Below are 17,831 nucleotides of genomic sequence, written 5' to 3'. Positions count from 1 at the left end.
GGGGGGATGGCCATGCCACAATCCCTTCTCCTCCATTCTCCTCTCAGGATCTTGGGCACGCATGCACACGTGCCTGGCTTGCACATAAGTTCTTAATGGAATGATTCACTTTGAGGATCTGGTGATGGAAATGATTGACAAGACCTCTGTTCTTGTGAGGCAGACATCCTAGCAGGAGAGTCAGACGCTAAGTACGCAAAGAACTCAGTGAGGAAGATAATTCCATATTGCTCTGTGAGATCAGTCACGTAAGGACATAGGTCCCCGGTGAGCCCTATAGGTGAAAGGACAGGGTGTTCTTTTAGGACGGTCAAGTCCCTTCTGAGCAGATCACTCCTAAACTGAGGCCAGAATTATTGGAGGAGTGAGCCATGCCAAGTTTAAGGGGAAGAGGGCATTGCAGGCAAAGGGAATGGCGCCCATGACAGCTCCAGCTTATCTGCGTCCCAGTGGGATGCGTGTTCTTCAACCCAAACAGCGAATTCCTTCATTGCAGTCAGTAAGGGCTGATTTAAACACCACTCCCATTCGAGGCTACGCGGATCTCTGTAAGTGACTCAAACGTCACAAATATCCATGCTCGGCTCACCCACCTTCAGGAGCCAAGACAGCCATGTTTCATGTATGCTGAGTTCCTTATTAGTTTCCTGTCAGTCGGTCTCTGTCTCCCCCCCCGCCCCCACCATCATTCTCTCTCTGGGCATCCTCCAGTTCCTCACCACCGAGTACATCAGAGGTAATGAAGCGGCCAACGAGAGTGGTTTATTTTTTATTTCTGTTTCTGTTTCTGTTTTTTTTTCCCAACAAGGGTATATGTAGACTTTTCCCATTAAAAAAAAAAAAAAAAAGTAGCCTCCCCCCAAAACAATAACATAACACGATGCTGCAAACCAATATCTAATTTTCTATCTGCTATTACCTCTGGGTTTCTCTCCATCATTACAACTTTCAGAGCTTTTCAGTCATGAAATAGCTGCTTTTTATATTCTATTTCTCTGGGTGGAGCAGTGCTTTGAATTTTTCCAAGCTTCCCATGTTTTGCAAGCCTGTGGTTCCCCCCAAGTCTCTGATGTCTCCCAGTCCTTGTGAAGTGACCTTGTGCATTGTTGATGACAAACTGTGCAGGTCCCCCACTTCCCCCAATCCAGCCTGTGTGCTTCTCCCAGTTCTTCTGTCCTCTGTAGTACGGGCTGTTCTTCTCTGTGTTAAAAAAAAATTAAAACAGAAATAAATGAGGAAGACAATAATCCCAGAGGTAGGTTCGATAGGCAGATAGATGGCAGAGAAAAATAATAGGTGAGACCCAGGCATGGGAGGGACTGGAGGCTTGTTTGCTGGATCTTAAAAGCAGTTCCTCAGTGGGGCAATGAAGATTTCAACTGCTCAATTAAGCAAATTTGCAACAAGCTCTTAGCCTCCAATTACTGTTGGGACTGGAAGCTGGCTGTTTCTGGAGACAGAATTTCTCTAGCCCTGTTAGATTCTCTGTTGGTATGACATGAAACCAGCCCTGGAAGGGTCTGGGGAACAGCACTAAGGAAACAGTGCCTGGCATGCTAAGACCGTCACCTAGAAGAATGTGACGAATGTATGGATGCAGCTTCAAGGAGTTCACTTCTCCACCTTTACCCCTCTCTATTTTGGCTTTTAGTCTTTTAAAGAGTGTGTTCTCCCAGCAGGGATGTTATCAAGTTTACATGTGAAGTTTGACATTTGTTATGCTCCTGTGTTTGGAATTGATCCTTTCGGGTTGAAAGAAACACTGTCCTGACTCAGAGATCCATTACCCTGGCCTGGCAGGACCGTAGCAGGTGTTGAGGAGCTTCCCAGACCTGGGCTGAGGGCTGTGAGCACAGAGGCCCTTGCAGCTGGGCTGGGGTCTGAGCTGCCCACCGCCTCTCTTCATTCTTCTGCTAGAGGAGGCTTGGGAGTCACTGGGTGGCCGCAGGAACCTTGGACTGCAAAACTTCCATCGCTATTTGCAAGTGCTGCTGCTGCTGTTGGTGCTGATGACTACGATGGCGGTGACAATGACGCAGAAGAGAGTTCCTCTGTGTGGATACTTACCATGGCCCATGGCAGTTCCATGATTTACTACTTTTCTATTTTGATACTTTTAAAAACATTTTTAAGATTTTTGCCAAAGGGCGCGTGCACTCACTGGGGAGAGACAAAGAGAGGCATTGAGAGGGTAAGTGGGAAATCACCCCCAGGGGGGATGGCTACACCACAGTCCCTTCTCTTCCATTCTCCTCCTGGGATCTTGGGCACGCATGCGCATGTACCTCATGTGATTTTTAAGCTGCCAGGTTTAGGACTCAAACCACCATTGACCATGTGGGAGTCTAGCGCCTTAACCACCACACCACCTGTTGGCCTCAAGTGGGCCTCTTTCAATTTTGCATCCTGGGGGGACCAGCAGACGGCATAATGGTTACGTTGCTGAACTTCCACATAGTTGACCATGGTTCAGGTCCCAGTCGTGTGTGCATTCGCGCTCCAAATTCCAAGAGGAGACTGGAGGAGAGGGGATTGAGGCATGGCCAACCCTCCTGGGGGGTAATTTCTTGCTTTCTGTCTCTCTGTCTCTCTCTGGTAAGCAAATAAGCACTGTAGCAAAAATCTCTTAAAAACAAAATGCTTTTGCGTCCTAGGTACTTCAGTTACCTCATTTTAGTCCCAGCCCTGTACTGCACCTATCCAGTAGCGCCAGAGAGATGTTGACAAATGGGTTTAGGGACTTTTATTACCTCAGAGAAAAGGATCATCTTTAAATTCATATGTATTTTCCCCAGAGTGTAGCAGATGCCAAATACAGCATTATTGCCAGTGCCTTGATTTCTAGAGATTTAATATCCCCTTGATACCCCCAAATTCATCATGTGGCCCAGCCTCCCAGAATACTTGGACTTGCCTCTATCCTTCTGCTTTTTACCTTCCCATCAAAGAAAAGCACATGATTAGTTTTTATCATCATCAAAGACAACCATAGCTGTACCTGAGTCCCAAGATGCTGGGACTAACTAACTAACTGAATTGCCTGCCATGGACGAGTCTCCATTTCTCTCAAACTGTAGCTCAGAATAGTGTCTCTGAGGGTCTAGCCCCCTCACCTTCATGTTTCTTCTTGCACGCTTAGTTTTCTCTTTTCCCCAATATTGTATATACTTGAGGTCATTTGACCAGACCAAAAGAGGAAGCAGCCTCAATTAATTTTCCACTGAGCGTTAACTGCTAAGTGCTCTCAGATTGTTGGTTCAGGACATCTGATTGGTCCCATTTGAGGACACCAAAGCAGATAGCATCATGGATGGCACGAAGACTTTTCTGTTTTGAAAGTTGGCCCATTTCTGTTTTAGACTCATTTGTGTAGCTTATATTCTTAGGTAATTTTTTTGAGATTTTTTTTTTGTTGTAGGGTGCATGCACTCACTGGAGAGTCAGAGAGAGAAAGTGAGAGATCACCCTTCGGCAGGGAGATGGTGACACCACCATCCCTTCTCCTCCATTCTCCTCCTGGGATTTTGATCACATATGCATATGTGCCTGGCCTGACTTTCCAGCTGCCGGCCTGGGACTCGAACTGTAGTTGACCACCTGGGAGTCCAGCCCCTTGACCACTTCCTCACCCACCTACCCTCATAGCTATTTTTTTAAGAGGTTTTTGCTATCAGGCGCATGTGCTCACCAGAAAGAGAGAGAGAGACAGAGAGACAGAAAGTAAGAAATACCACCCCTCTCCCCCGTGGGGATGGCCATGCCACAATCCCTTCTTCTCCATTCTCTCTGTATCTTGGGCACGCATAAACATGCGCCTGGTGTGAGTTTAAGCCACCGAATCCAGGACTCGAACTGCAGTTGACTACATGGGAGTCCAGTGACATAGCCATTATGCTAACTGCTGGTCCCCATAGCTACATTTTTATTCAAGTGTTTTAGAGGCCATGTATGTGTACAATAGTGATGCAACTTAGACCCATGTGGGAAAAGGTCCTGTGTTCTCATTCCTGGACCTTCCAGAACACACTGGGCATGTGTGCCATGATACAAGCTGTCTGGGACTGGGAGTGAATCATCATAATGTGAAGACACTGTTGGAGGTGCCTAGTTCCTGCTTTCTCTCTCTTCTGTTATAGAAGAAATAAATGAACAAACTTTTAAAAGTGTTTTTAATTTTTTCCCCCTGCATGTTCTTGCATGCAGAGCTACTGGTACGGTGAACCTGGAGATGCCTCATTCTGGCAGTAGATAGACTTGGCCCTGCTCTGTGGTGGGTGCCCAGTGTTCACTGCCCCCATGCCTATGACTTACTGACCTCAGGACGTTGATATTCCTGAGCCCTTCAGAAACATTAAACTGAAAGTTTGCCCTAGTCCAATTTCTGTTCCAAGTTAGTAGATAAAACATTTCATAAGATACTGTAGAAAACGAAAACGATGTGGGTTTTTTTTTTCCAGAGATACTGAACTCTACCCAAGTCCCTCTCTCTCTCAATTTAGTAAACTTGTTCTTACATTTTTCACCGTGTCTGAAAAGAAGGGTCTTGTCATGTTCTATCAGTATCAAAATGTTACATCTGCAAATCCAATTTTTCTTTGCTTTGGGCAGGTAGCAGGGGGATCAACACTGTGGGCTTTGAGAAGAGGTATATGTTATTTGATTTAATACTTGGGATTCACTTAGTCTTTTTTTTTTCTGATCTCAAATTTTATCTTTTGCCTTGATATTTCACTCTTCAGATAACATCTCAAAGAGGAGAGTAAGACTTTCATCAATTCAGCTGCTCGTTCTCTAACTTAGGCAGTGATTCATTATGACACATGGATGGATAGAGGAAGATGCCACCTTCTCTTCTTCCCACCATCTTGAACAATGCCCCACTGTGGCACCCCTTGGAGGAATTTTAAATTGATTTGAGACTAGCTTCATTCAGATAACATTTAAGATGTGAAAGAGAAAGGAAATAAACATAGATTTTTACATAGACAAAATTCTACATGGGAACATTAAGATTTTGCGTTCTTGGAGCCAGCAGGTGATATGGTGATTAAAGCGCTGGACTCCTACATTGTTGGCGGTGGTTTGAGTCCCAGATCTGGTGGCCTACTTTCTCACCTTCACTCTCTCTCTGGTAAGTGTGTATGCACTATAGTAAATTAATTAATTAATTAAATTTAATAGATTATTATCTTTAAAAGCTTTTTGCCTTAGGATGTGTGCACTTGCCAGAGAGAGAGAGAGACAGAGAGAGTGAAAATGAAATCTCATCCCCTAGGAGTATGGTCACACCACAGTCCCTTCTCCTCCATCCTCCTCTAGGACATTGGGCACACACACACACTTGTCTGGTGTGAGTTCCCAGCCACTGGATCTGGGACTCTAAGCATGTTCAGCCATGTGGGAGTCCAGTGATATAATCACTATGCCATCTGTTGGCCCCTACATAAATAATTCCTTTAACTAACTTTCTCTCTTTCTTTCTTTCTTTCTTTCTTTCTTTCTTTCTTTCTTTCTTTCTTTCTTTCTTTCTTTCTTTCTTTCTTTCTTTCTTTCTTTCTTTCTTTTACATTTTCCATCAAGGCTGTTGACTATCCATTGAGAGTATAGATCCTTCCTTCTCTGAAAGATGGCCACAGCAAGGGGACTGTACCCAGATGTCAGTGCCTGACATGCTCTTCCTTTTCCCCAGAACTGCTTGGATGACAAGAACGCAGAGCCTGTCATCTCAGTCATGCTGCAGATCCTGAGACAGTGCCACCCTAAGAGTCCACTTCCCTTGGCCACAGCCAGCAGCGCCTATTCCTGCCCGGTCCCTGAGAGCATCACCTCTGAAGCTCCCTGTGTTCTCACTGAAGGTAAAATAAGTGAGTAACTGAGTTTTTGCACTTTGGCAGTATTTCAGAGGAATGTGGATGAAAGTAGAATCCGTTGTTTTGCAGGTCACCTATGATTGTCTAATTAGCTAATTAGAGATGTATTAGAAAAGCACTTTCTTCATAACAAGGTGACCAAATACCAAGCACCTTTATTTTGTCCTTAATTTCTTCTTAAAGAATTAGTTTTTGGGACCAGCAGTTGGTATAATGGCTGTGTCGCTGGACTCCCATGTAGTCGATGATGGTTCAAGTCCCAGACCTGGTGGCTTAAACTCATGCCAGACACAAGTGCGTGTGTGCCCAAGATCCTGAGGGGAGAATGGAGAAGGGACTATGGTGTGTCTCCCTGTCTCTCTGTCTTTCTGGCAAGTGCACATGGCCTATAGCAAAAACCTCTCAAACAAACAAACAAAAAAGAATTAGTTTTCTTCATCATTATTATTTGTTTAAAAAAATTTGCCCAGATAGATAAAGAAAGGGGGAAATGAGAAAGCAAGCTGCCAGGTTTGGGACTCGAACTGCAGTTGGCCATGTGGGAATCCAGTGCCTTAACCACCATTCCATCTGCAGGCCCCTGGTCCTTAATTTTAAATATTTTTTAGAGATGTTTCTGCTATAGGTCATGTGCACTCACTGGAGACACAGACAAAGAGACAGAGATAGAAAAAGTGAGAAACCACTCCTCACACTGGATGGCCATGCCACAATCCCTTCTCCTCCATTTTCCTCTTGGGATTTTGGGCACACATACATATGTGCCTGGTGTGAGTTTTAAATCACCAGGTCCAGTACTCGAACTGCAGCTGGCCATGTGGGAGTCCAGCACCTTAACCACCACATGACCTGATGTCCCCTTATCCTTAATTTTTAACTTTGCCTGGTGGCTTTTAAGTGCCTGTACAGTCATCTCACCTATTTAAAAAGTAAAACTTTATTCACAATTCCATGACGGAGTCTCTCCACCCTGCTGACTAGTTGTGGAATTATTTCGCCCTAAGGATACGACGGAAATAAAACACTTGCTGCTTACAACCCCAGGCTATTCAAATTGGAATATTTGAAGGTATGAGTATTTAATCTCCAAGAAGATCTTGTTGTCAAAAGATCCTATTGCTTTTCAACTTGATCTTCTTACCATGAAACAGATTTTCCATAGATACCACTTTGCTCTGGATTTTATTTTTTAAATTTTATTTTAAGGGATTTTCGCTATAAGGTATGGAGGCTCACTGGAGAGACAGAAAGAGGCAGAGAGACAGAAAGTAAGAGACCACCCCCTCAGAAGGATGGCCATGCCACAATCCCTTCTCCTCCATTCTCCTCTTGGAATCTTGGGCATGCGTGTATATGTGCCTGGAGTGAGTTTTAAGCCACCGGGTCTGGTACTCCAACTGTGGCCAGCCAGGTGGAAGTCCAGTGCCTTAACTGCTATGCCACCTGCTGGCCCAACTTCTTCTTTTTTTTTTAATCGTCAGAAGGTATGTACACTTACCAGAGAGAGAAAACATACCCTGCAATGGTGATTGTCACCACTATCATTTTCTCCTCATTTCTCCATGGTGTAAGGACTTGGAACATGGAAGGGCATGGGTCCTGCATGTTTTCATACTTCCAGCACTGGTATTTGAACTGCCATCAGCCATGTGAGATCCTGTTTCCCATGCACAGTGCTTAACCCACTGTATTACAGGCCAGCCTGGTACTGGATTCTTTGTATGGGCTTTTGCTTTAAAGAAGATCCTTCACTTAACAATCAGGAACTTAGCCAAGGTGATAATCTAAGTTATAATAAATGCTTATGGTATCTAAACTTTGGCAATGTTAGTTGTTTAAGTACTTTTTATTTGAATAGGAAAATCTGGAGGGGTGACTGTGCATTTTTTCATTCTGCATTCATTTTGCATTCAGGGTAGGGCAACTGTTTAGATTTCGTGAGGGTGTGCCCCTAGTGCCTGTTATGCACACCTTTGATGCGTGCCTGTAGGCATGGGAATGTGGGGGGATATGTGTACTTAATAATGGTCCCCTTATTTTTTTTAAACAACCTTAAAATGATGTTTTATTTAATTTATTATTATTATTTTAAATTTGCAATAGGGCATGCATGTTCACCAGAAAGGCAAAGAGAGAGAGGGAAAGTGAAAGAGCAAGCCACCAGGCCCGGGACTCAAACCATAGTCGGCCATGTGAGAGTCCAGTACCTTAACCACTATGCCACCTGCTGACCCCTAGGATTTTTTCTTTGTAAGAAATAGTACTAACCACTGCTTGGTGAGGGTAGAAATCCAAGGCAAATTGGAAGCCTCATTCATTTCATCTCTCCTTCTCTACCCAGAGGATTTTGAAGATGATGGTGACGAAGAGGTGGACAAAGACTCAGATTCTGAAGACGTGAAAGAGGAAGTAGGTGCCCTAGCCTTTCCCACAATCTCCATTTCACATCCTTCCTAGGAAAAGAGCACACCCTATGCTGGCCTACGCCCAGAGAACATTTTAGAAGTTACTTTGCTCCTGTCACTCCAGCAATAGTGATGCTCAGTAAATGATAACTACCAGTACTGATTTCAGGGGTGCTGTTTTCACCCTGGTGGGCTAGCGCAGTGGTTTGTTGTGAAGTTAGAGGCTATCCACATTTTTTTTTTTTGAAGGTTTTCGCCATAGGGCATGTGTGCTCACCAGAGAGACAGAGAGAGACAGTGAGAGGGAAAGTGAGAAATCACCCCCTGTGGGGTTGGTCATGCCCTGATTCCTTCTCCTCCATTCTCCTCCTGGGATTTTGGACACTCATGCATATGCATCTGGCATGAGTTTCAAGCCCATGGATCCGAGACTTGAACCACGGTTGGTGGTTAAGTCCAGTGTCTTAACCACTATACCACCTGCTGACCCCAGCTGTCCACTACTAAGACACTAATACTTGGGACCAGCAGATGGCGAAATGGTTTCATCACTGGCCTCCCATGTAGTCGACTGTGGTTTGAGTTCTGGACCCAATGGCTTAAAACTCATGCTGGGCATGTGTGGGTGCATGCTCAAAATCCCAAGAGGAGAATGGAGGAGAAGGGATTGTGGCGTGGTCATCCCCTCTGTCAGGTGTCTTGTTTTCTGTCTCTCTTGCAAGTGCATATGCCCTATAGCAAAAACCTCTGTATGAAAAAAGAAAAAACAGACATCAATACTCCAACATGATCGGTGTTAGGTAGACACTTGATGTTTAGGGCTGGTATGCTTAATAAGTACATATGCAATCTTGGGAAGATATTTTAGGGAGCTTTTTCTAGTAAATCTGACTTGTCTTTTTTTCTTAAGGTTTTTGCCACAGGGCACGTGCACTTGCAGGAGAGAGACAGAGAGAGAGTGACAGATAGTGAGAGGAAAAGTGAGAAATCACCCCTCCCCCCCATGAGGGATGACCATGCCACAATCCCTTCTTCCTCTTCTTAGGATTTTGGGCATACATGCACACGCCGCAGTGTGATATTCAGGCCACTGGGTCTGGGACTTGAGCCATAGTTGGCCATGTGGGTGTCCAGCGCTTTAGCCACCACACCACCTGTTAGCCCCATAAGTCACTATTCCTATTACAGAGCAGAGGGCTGCTGCTTTGTGCAGTTCCATTTCTATGAGCATCCATATGAAGTACTCTATTTTATATGTGATAGTGCTCACCCTGACCTATTGTGAGTGGTGCCCCTTGGTCCCTGTCCCATAATGGCCTCTGCTATAGAGCAAAAGTCACCAAACTTTCTGTAAAAGGTCAGAGAGTAGATATTTTAGGCTCAACTACCTGACTACCTGACTTTACTGCTGTAGCACAGTAACACCCGTAGACATTGCATAATGGATGGACATGGCTAGGTTCCAGTAAAACTTCATTTACAAAAACAAGCACTGGGTCATGGTGCACTGACTGCTTTTCTACAACTGGGTTTCTGAACCTTAGAACATTGGCGTTTTGACTGGGTACTTCTTGGCTGTGGGTGGCAGTCATGAGCATCGAGGACTGAGTAACAAAATCCCTGCCCTTTACTCATTAAATGACAGTAGCATTTACCTCTCATTTTCCCCCGATCATGAACCACAAATATCCCCAGAAATTGCCAAACTCAGGTTGAGAAACACTGATCTTGAATAATGATTTGTCTGAGTGATAACGCCAGCTTCATTTGTGTTGATGCATATGAACGTCGACAAGTTCCTTCAAGTTATAGTTTCTTAACTGTGTCATCTGTAATAGGAGAGTTGGAAGTAAACACTACCTTTTAGGATATTTCTGGGATAAAACATGAATTAAAAAAAAAATTCTTAAGCCAGCCCTATAGCCTAATGATTAAGGGAGCTGGCTCCTACATGGCCAACTACAGTTGGAATCTCAAGACCCCAGTGGCTAAACGGCTCCTACATGGCCAACTGCAGTTGGAATCTCATGACCCCAGTGGCTAGAAAAGCACCCTAGAGCATGTGCTTGCGTGCCCTAAATCCAACAGGATGGAGAAATGGAGGAAAAGAGACTAACAAGTGACCACACCCCAGTGGGAGTGCTATCACTTTCTCCCTGTCTCTGTGGCAAGCACACATACCTTCTGACAGGAACCAAATCAAAACAAAACAAAGAAAACAAGATCTTGGGCTACCCAGATTGCATGGTGGTTAAGGCAGCTGGATCCCTCATGGCCACCTATATGGTTCAAGTCCTGGACCCAGCAGTTTGAAAAACACGTACAAAGAGAATGGGGAAAGGGATTATGGTGTGGCCATTCCTAGGGAGTGTTTTCTCTCTCTCTCTCTCTCCTCCCCTCTCTCTTTCTTACTAGTGAGCATACATGCCCTAGAGAAATCTCTCCCTCCAAAAAAAAAAAAAAAAAAGAAAAAGAAGAAAAAGAAAAGAAAACCTAAACGTTTTGATAAACTACCATCCTTCCTCTGTTTCTACCTCCCCCTTTCTCTTCTACCTAGAAAGAAAGAGACTTTTGACTTCTCTATCATGGTAATCACTCACCTTACTGACCGTAATAGCGAAGGTCCAGGACTACCTCTTAACTTCTTCTCTAGTCGTAGACTCCTGTTGACAGTCTGGTGTTCTCGGGGTTTTGTTGATAAACAGAATCATTTCTGAAGTCATCAGTAGCAAATTGGTTCTTTGCTGTGCCTTGGCAGTCCTGGCCTCCAGAGTATGTGCTGATTTATTTGAATAATACTGGGCTTTGGCAGTCATTCATCAATGCCATTTCCCCCTCCCCTCTCACTGGCTCTTTGATCACTGAATGTCTGATGCTGAGTGTCTGTCACCCCTTGAATCTGATGTGGAAGAGCAAGGTATGTGGCTCAACTACACATGGCAAATGAGGGAGGGCTTTTGGACATTCTCCTTATGCCCACTCTGCAGAGAGTGGTGAGTTGGAGTGGAGGGGACCCCAACAAATACACAAACCAGCTGGGAAAGAGACATTAGAGAAATTGGAGAAAGCCTGGAAACTATTCATCAAAAGCCTTCACGCCAAGGAGAAGATAAGTCAGTGTGTGATTATGAGTTACAGAGAAATAGAGGCGTAGGGGATTAGAGGATTGATTCTAGGGTGATGGTAGCAGCAAGGAAAGTCAAGCTCCAGGGAACTGGTTTTTCTTCGGTAAGCCTGGCAGCCTTTGCTCCCACAGGCAGGGAAGCTAGGCGTGTTTAATTTCTCGTCATAGAATTGGCCCAAGTGTTTAACCTGTGGTTTTCTGACCTGAAAATCTTAGCTACTATTTGGGACCAAACTCTTAGGGGAAAAAAAAAAAAAACCACAAAACTCCTCAAAGTAATAAATACATATAGTAAAGTGGCAGGATACAAAATAAACTTAGAAAAATCTATAGCATTTCTATATACAAACAACAAACAGATAAAGACAGATCTGAAGAAAGTAACCCTATTGGGACCAGCAGTTAGCGTAATGGCTATGTCACTGGACTCCCACATAGTCGCCCCCGGTTCGCATCCTGGACCCGGTGGCTTAAAACTCATGCCGGGCACGTGTGCATGCGTGCCCAAGATCCCGAGAGGAGAATGGAGGAGAAGGGATTATGGCGTGGCCATCCCCCCTGGAGGGTGATTTCCCACTTTCTGTCTCTCTGTCTCTCTCTGTCTGGCGAATGCATGCGCCCTATAGTGAAAATCTCTCTCTCAAAAAAAAAAAAGTAACCCCATTTACCATAGCTGCAAGAAGTATAAGATATCTAGGAATAAAACTAACCAAGGAAGTCAAAGACCTCTATAAGGAAAACTATAAAAACCTTAAAAAGGAAATCCAAAAGGACAAAAAGAAGTAGAAGGACATCCCATGTTCCTGGATTGACAGAATTAATATAATTAAAATGGCAATTCTACCAAAATTAATCTACATATTTAATGCAATCCCTTTAAAATTACAAGAGACATTCTTCACAGATATAGAAAAGACAATCATAGAATTTGTCTGGAATCATAAAAGATCCTGTGCAAGAAGAGTGGAGTGGGTGACATCTCACTCCCTGACCCCAAAATATATTACAAAGCATGGTATTGGCACAAAAATAGACATGAAGATCAATGGAACAGAGTAGAGACCCCAGAAATAAACACTAAAACATACAGCCAACTGATCCTTGACAAAGTGTATCAGTCAATCCAGTGGGAAAAGGAAAATCTCTTTAGCAAATAGTGCTGGAAAAACTGGGTATCCACCTGCACAAAGATGAATCTGAACTCCTCTCACCATTAACAAAAATCAACTCAAAGTGGATCAAAGATCTAAAACTAAGACCGCAAACTATAAAACTGCTGGTAGAAAACACGGTAGAAACTCTGGGAGACATTGGAGTAGGCAAAGACTTCTTAAGCAAGACACCCAAAGCACAGGCAATAATCCCCCAAATAGACAGGTGAGATTACATCAGATTAAAAAGTTCTGCACTGCAAAGGACACCATAATTAGTGTGAATCAACAACCCTCGGAATGGGAGAGAATTTTTGTTAGCTGTACTTTAGATAAGGGACTGATAACCAGAAAACACAGAGAACTCAAGCAGCTTACCTGAAAGAAAATGATTAACCCAATTAATTATAAGGTGGGAAAGAGAGCTGCATAAACACATCTCTATAAAGTGGGAAAGAGAGCTGCATAAACACATCTCTAAGGAAGACATATGAACAGCCAAAAAGCATATGAAAAAATTCTCAGCATTTCTCATCATAAGGGAAATGAAGATCAAAACCACAACAAGATACCACCTAACTGCAGTCAGAATGGCAAAGATTAAACAACAACAACAACAACAAAAAACGATAAGTGCTGGTGGGAATGTGATGAAAGTGGAACACTCCTACACTGATGGTGGGAATGTAAATTGGCCCGTCACAATAGAGAACAATATGGAGCTTCCTCAGAGACTTTCAAATAGAACTACCATATGATCCAACAATTCCACTCCTGGGTATCTACACAAAGAATAGGAGAGCACTCAGTTGGAAAAACGCTTGCACAACTGTATTCATTGCAACATTATTCACAATTGCTAAGACATGGAACCAACCCAAATGTTCACAAATGGATGAATGGAATGAAAAAGTGTGGCACATATACTCCATGGAATACTATTCAGCCATAAAACACAAGGCCCTGGAATTTGATAAAAAGTGGACGAATATGGAAGATTTGTTGCTGAGTGAAACAAGTCAGACTATGAAAGAGAGACATTGTATGTCTCCACTTAACATATACCAACTGTCTGCACTGTGTTGTAGAGACTGAAACACTGGAGGACATAAAGGCATTAAAGATTACTATGGACACTAGAGACAAAGTGGAAGGAGAGTGCGGGAGGGGAAGAACATAGGAAAGGAAATTTTTGGGAAAATATGTAAGACATTTGTGGGACACAGATATCATTTATTATCTGTTAATGAGGATGTGTACAGTTTTCTCAACTAGGCTGGACTGAGGTGTATATCATGCTGGGTAAAGTCTCTTTACAATCTAAATGATGTATAGTGATTGAATGTATAAATAATAATAAAGAAAAGCAAAGAAAAAAATATCCGTAAAGGGTATTGAATGTATAAAGTCAGATTCTATGCTTTGAATCAAAACTTCCAAGGTCTGGGCCAGCGAGTGGCATAATAGTTAAGATGTTGGACTCCCACATGGCTGACTGAGGTTCATGTCCCAGATCTGGCGGATTGCTTACCTACTTTCCCTTTCTGTCTCTCTCTGGTGAGTGTGTGTGCTCTTTTGCAAATTTAATAACAATAATGATAATAATAATAAGTAAAATAAAATAAACTTATTTAGAGGCTTTTGCCTTAGGGCATGTGCACTCACCAGAGAGAGAGAGATAGAGAAACTGAGACAGTGAGAGGGAAAGTGAAAAATCGCCTACTGGGGGATGGCCACACCACAAACCCTTCGCTTCCTTTCTCTCCCAGGATCTGGGGCACATATACACACACATCCAGCATGATTTTCAAGCCACTGGATCTGGGAATTGAACTGCGGTTGGTCATGTGGGAGTCCAGTGACGTAACTGCTAGGCCATCTGCTAGCGCCCCAAAATAAATCATTCTTTTTAAAAAGTTATCTTCCCATCAAGGCTTTCTCATATCATCGAATCTGAATAGCTTCCCAGACACCAGTCTCAGTCTCAATCATATCACACCTTTTCATCATTTTTAGAGGATATGTCATTGTTGGAAATTACATTTTTTTTTTTTAGAGGTTTTCCCTTACACCTCGTATACTCACTAGAGAGAGAGAGACAGATTCAGTGGGAGGGAAAGTGAGAAATCACCCCCCAGGGGGGATGGTCATGCCGCAATCCCTTCTCCTCCATTCTCCTCTCGGGATCTTGGGCACGCACGCACACGCACCCGGCGTGAGTTTTAAGCCACCGGGTCCGGGACTTGAACCACAGTCAGCCATGTGGGAGTCCAGCAACATAGCTGCTATGTCATCTGCTGGTCTTACCTTATCCTTTTGTTTACTTTCTTATTTAGTGTCTATCTTCTTACCAGAAGGTAAATTCCATAGACTTTTGTCTGTTTTATTATCCCTGAGTCTTTAGTACCCAAGATAGTATGTGTTCATCATTAAATACTTGGGAAAAGAGCAAAGGACCAAGGTGGCAAAGGTAGATAGATGAATGGGTACAAATATGATAATGATATCGATTACAGTGGTGTCAATTTTTTAATATTGTGTTTTATTGTTTGTGTAGTTCATTTCTTTTTTAAAAATTGTTACATTTTTCTGATGGAAGCTGATAAATACTGACATAAATGTGAAGAAAGTTGTGTTCTCCTTTTTTTAAAGGGATAGAGGGAAAGTGAGAAATCACCCCTTAGAGGGTGACTCATCATATTATCTATTGGATAAACCAGTGTTATAATTAGGAGGTAAGGAAACCATGTCCTAAGATATTGACAAAACTGAGCTTGCAGGTGGTGTGGTGGTTGAGAAACTGAACTCCCAGATGGCTGACCATGGTTCGAGTCCTGGACCTGGCAGCTTGCTTTATCACTTTCTCTCTCTCTGTCTCTCTGTCTGGTGAGTGCATATTCCCTATAGCAAATTTTAAAAATAATAAATTAAATTAAAAATAAATAATTCTTGAAAAAAAGGATGCTGATGAAACACATGTGTATGTTGTCTTGATGTTACTCAGGGAGGATTTTCTGATTATAATCAGCGTTATTGAATATTTCATTGCAGGATGATGATTTGGAAACAGACCTGGACAAGCTGAGTTCCAAACCTGGACTTGACCGACCTGAGGAGGAGCTGATGCAATATAAGGCAATGTGTCTTGAGCTCTCCTGCAGGTTTGAGGTAGGACATCACATATATCATGGTTCTGCTTCTTTGCCATGGATAATGGAGTCGTTGTAGAGCCTGGAGGGCCACACAATGGTGTTCATATGGAAAGCACTGTTGATCATTTATAGTCTGCTTCTGGGGTATTTCTGAGAGAACAGCAGAAGCGTAAGCAAAAATGTGAAAAACGATAGTCATGCACGAATTCTTTGATCTGATACCCTGCACTGAGGATGAAAATAGAATGAAGGTATACAGCATGACCTATTATCCGATGTACAAGGTACCCTGCCCACACACACTAAGAAAGCAAATGAGAATTCACGATAATATAAGTGTTCTCTTGTCAAAGCAGGTTTTTTGATAGCCATCTAGGCTTGGGTATCCTGATTCCAGGCTTTCATTCTTTCTTTTTTTTAATTTTTGAGATTTTTTTTCCCCCTATAGGGCACATGCACTCGCCAAAAGAGATAGACAGAAAGCAAGAAATCGTTCCCCTCTACCCTGGGGGGGATGCCCATGCTACAATCCCTTCTTCATTCTCCTCTCAGGATTTTGGGCATGCATGCACATGGGTCTAGCGTGAAATTTTAAGCTGCTGGGTCCAGGATTTGAACTGTGGTTGGCCATGTGGGAGTCCAGCAACATAAACCTTTACACTGTCTGCTGGCCCCTCTTTTTACTTTTAAATAGTCTTTTGCTGGGACCAAGAGATGGTGTATTGATTACATCACTGGACTCCCATGTAGTTGACCTCAGTTTGAGTCCTGGACTGAGCAGCTTAAAACTTCACGCTGGATGCATGTGCATGGCTGCCCAAAATCCTGAGAGGAGAATGGAGAAGGAATTGCAGCATGACCATCCCCCATTGGGGGTGATTTCTTGCTTTTTGTCTTTCTGTCTCTCCAGTGAGCACATGTACACTATAGCAAATATATCTATATATAAAAAATATTTACTTAATTTCATTTACTACTATTACTACTACTACTACTACTACTATTATTATTCAGTTTGACCAGAAAGAGACAGAAAGCAAAAGCAGGCTGTCAGGCCTGGGACTTGAACTACAGCCTGCAATGGGAGAATCCAATACCTTAACCACTATGCCGCCTGCTGGCCCCCAGGCTTTATTAGTAGAAACAAATCAAGAACTTAGCCCAGTGATGCCATTCCAGTGTCTTGTCGCTGCTGTTGCCGTCAGTTTTAGACTTGCCTTTTGGTCTCCATTCTTTTCTTCTTTTTTTAAAAAGAATTATTTCATTTTTCTTTATTTATTAATTTAATTTGATCAGAGAAAGACAGAATGAGAGAGAAAGTGAGAAAGCAAACTGCCATGTCCGGGACTCTAACTGCGGTCAGCCATGTGGCAGTCCAGTGCCCTTAACCACTATGCCCCAGATCTCCATTCTATTGTTTTGTTTTGTGCGCTCACTAGAGAGACAGAAAGCGAGAAATCACCCCCCAGGGGGATGGCCATGGTGCAGTCCCTTCTCCTCCATTGTCCTCTTGGAATCTTGCACATACACGCACACATGCCTGGTGTGAGTTTAAGCTACTGGGTCCAGGACTCGAACTGCCATCAACTACATGGGAGTCCAGTTATTACACTATCTGTTGGTCCTCTCCATTATTTTCTGATGGCTCTGAATAAATCATGAGTTGGGCTGTTATCTAACAGTATAAGCTAAATTGCATACAGAATGGGGTGAATAGAATCTGTTCTTTTCCAGAAGGCAGAAGGTGGTCAGTGGTACAAGTTTCAGGGTCTAAAATTTCAGTGGTATATAGAGAAGAAATTAAAAAAAAATTATTCTCAAATGAAAGGCACTATTGGGACCAGCAGTTGGCATAAAGGCTATGTTCCTGGACTCCCATATAGTCAACCATGGTTCGAGTCCTGGATCCAGTGGCTTAAACTCATGCCAGGCACGTGTGAGAACATGCCCAAGATCCCAAGAGGATAATGGAGGAGAAGGGACTGCGGTGTGACCATCACCCCTGGGGGGTGATTTCTCGCTTTCTGTCTCTCTGTTTCTCTCTGTCTTTCTGGTGAGCACAGGTGCCCTATAGCAAAAACCTCTCCAAAAAAAAAAAAAAAAAAGAACATATTCATGTGATTTTTTCT

The 17,831-nt window shown here is 43.2% G+C and overlaps 1 protein-coding gene across 1 annotated transcript in view; it reads left to right on the top strand.

Annotated features, from left to right (window-relative positions):
* Positions 1–17,831, top strand: part of AGBL1 (AGBL carboxypeptidase 1) — a 542,019-nt gene that overhangs the window by 86,389 nt on the left and 437,799 nt on the right. The window contains exons 8-10 of the mRNA XM_027769246.1: positions 5,690–5,855; positions 8,212–8,279; positions 15,602–15,718. Of these exons, the coding sequence (XP_027625047.1) occupies positions 5,690–5,855; positions 8,212–8,279; positions 15,602–15,718 (351 nt within the window). The remainder of the gene's footprint in view (positions 1–5,689; positions 5,856–8,211; positions 8,280–15,601; positions 15,719–17,831) is intronic.

This window comes from Tupaia chinensis, unplaced genomic scaffold (assembly GCF_000334495.1).
Source record: "Tupaia chinensis unplaced genomic scaffold, TupChi_1.0 Scaffold000078_1, whole genome shotgun sequence".
NCBI classification, from domain to species: Eukaryota; Metazoa; Chordata; class Mammalia; order Scandentia; family Tupaiidae; genus Tupaia; species Tupaia belangeri.
The sequence above is the reverse complement of the archived record's forward strand: the minus strand, read 5'-3'. Positions and strand labels throughout refer to the sequence as shown.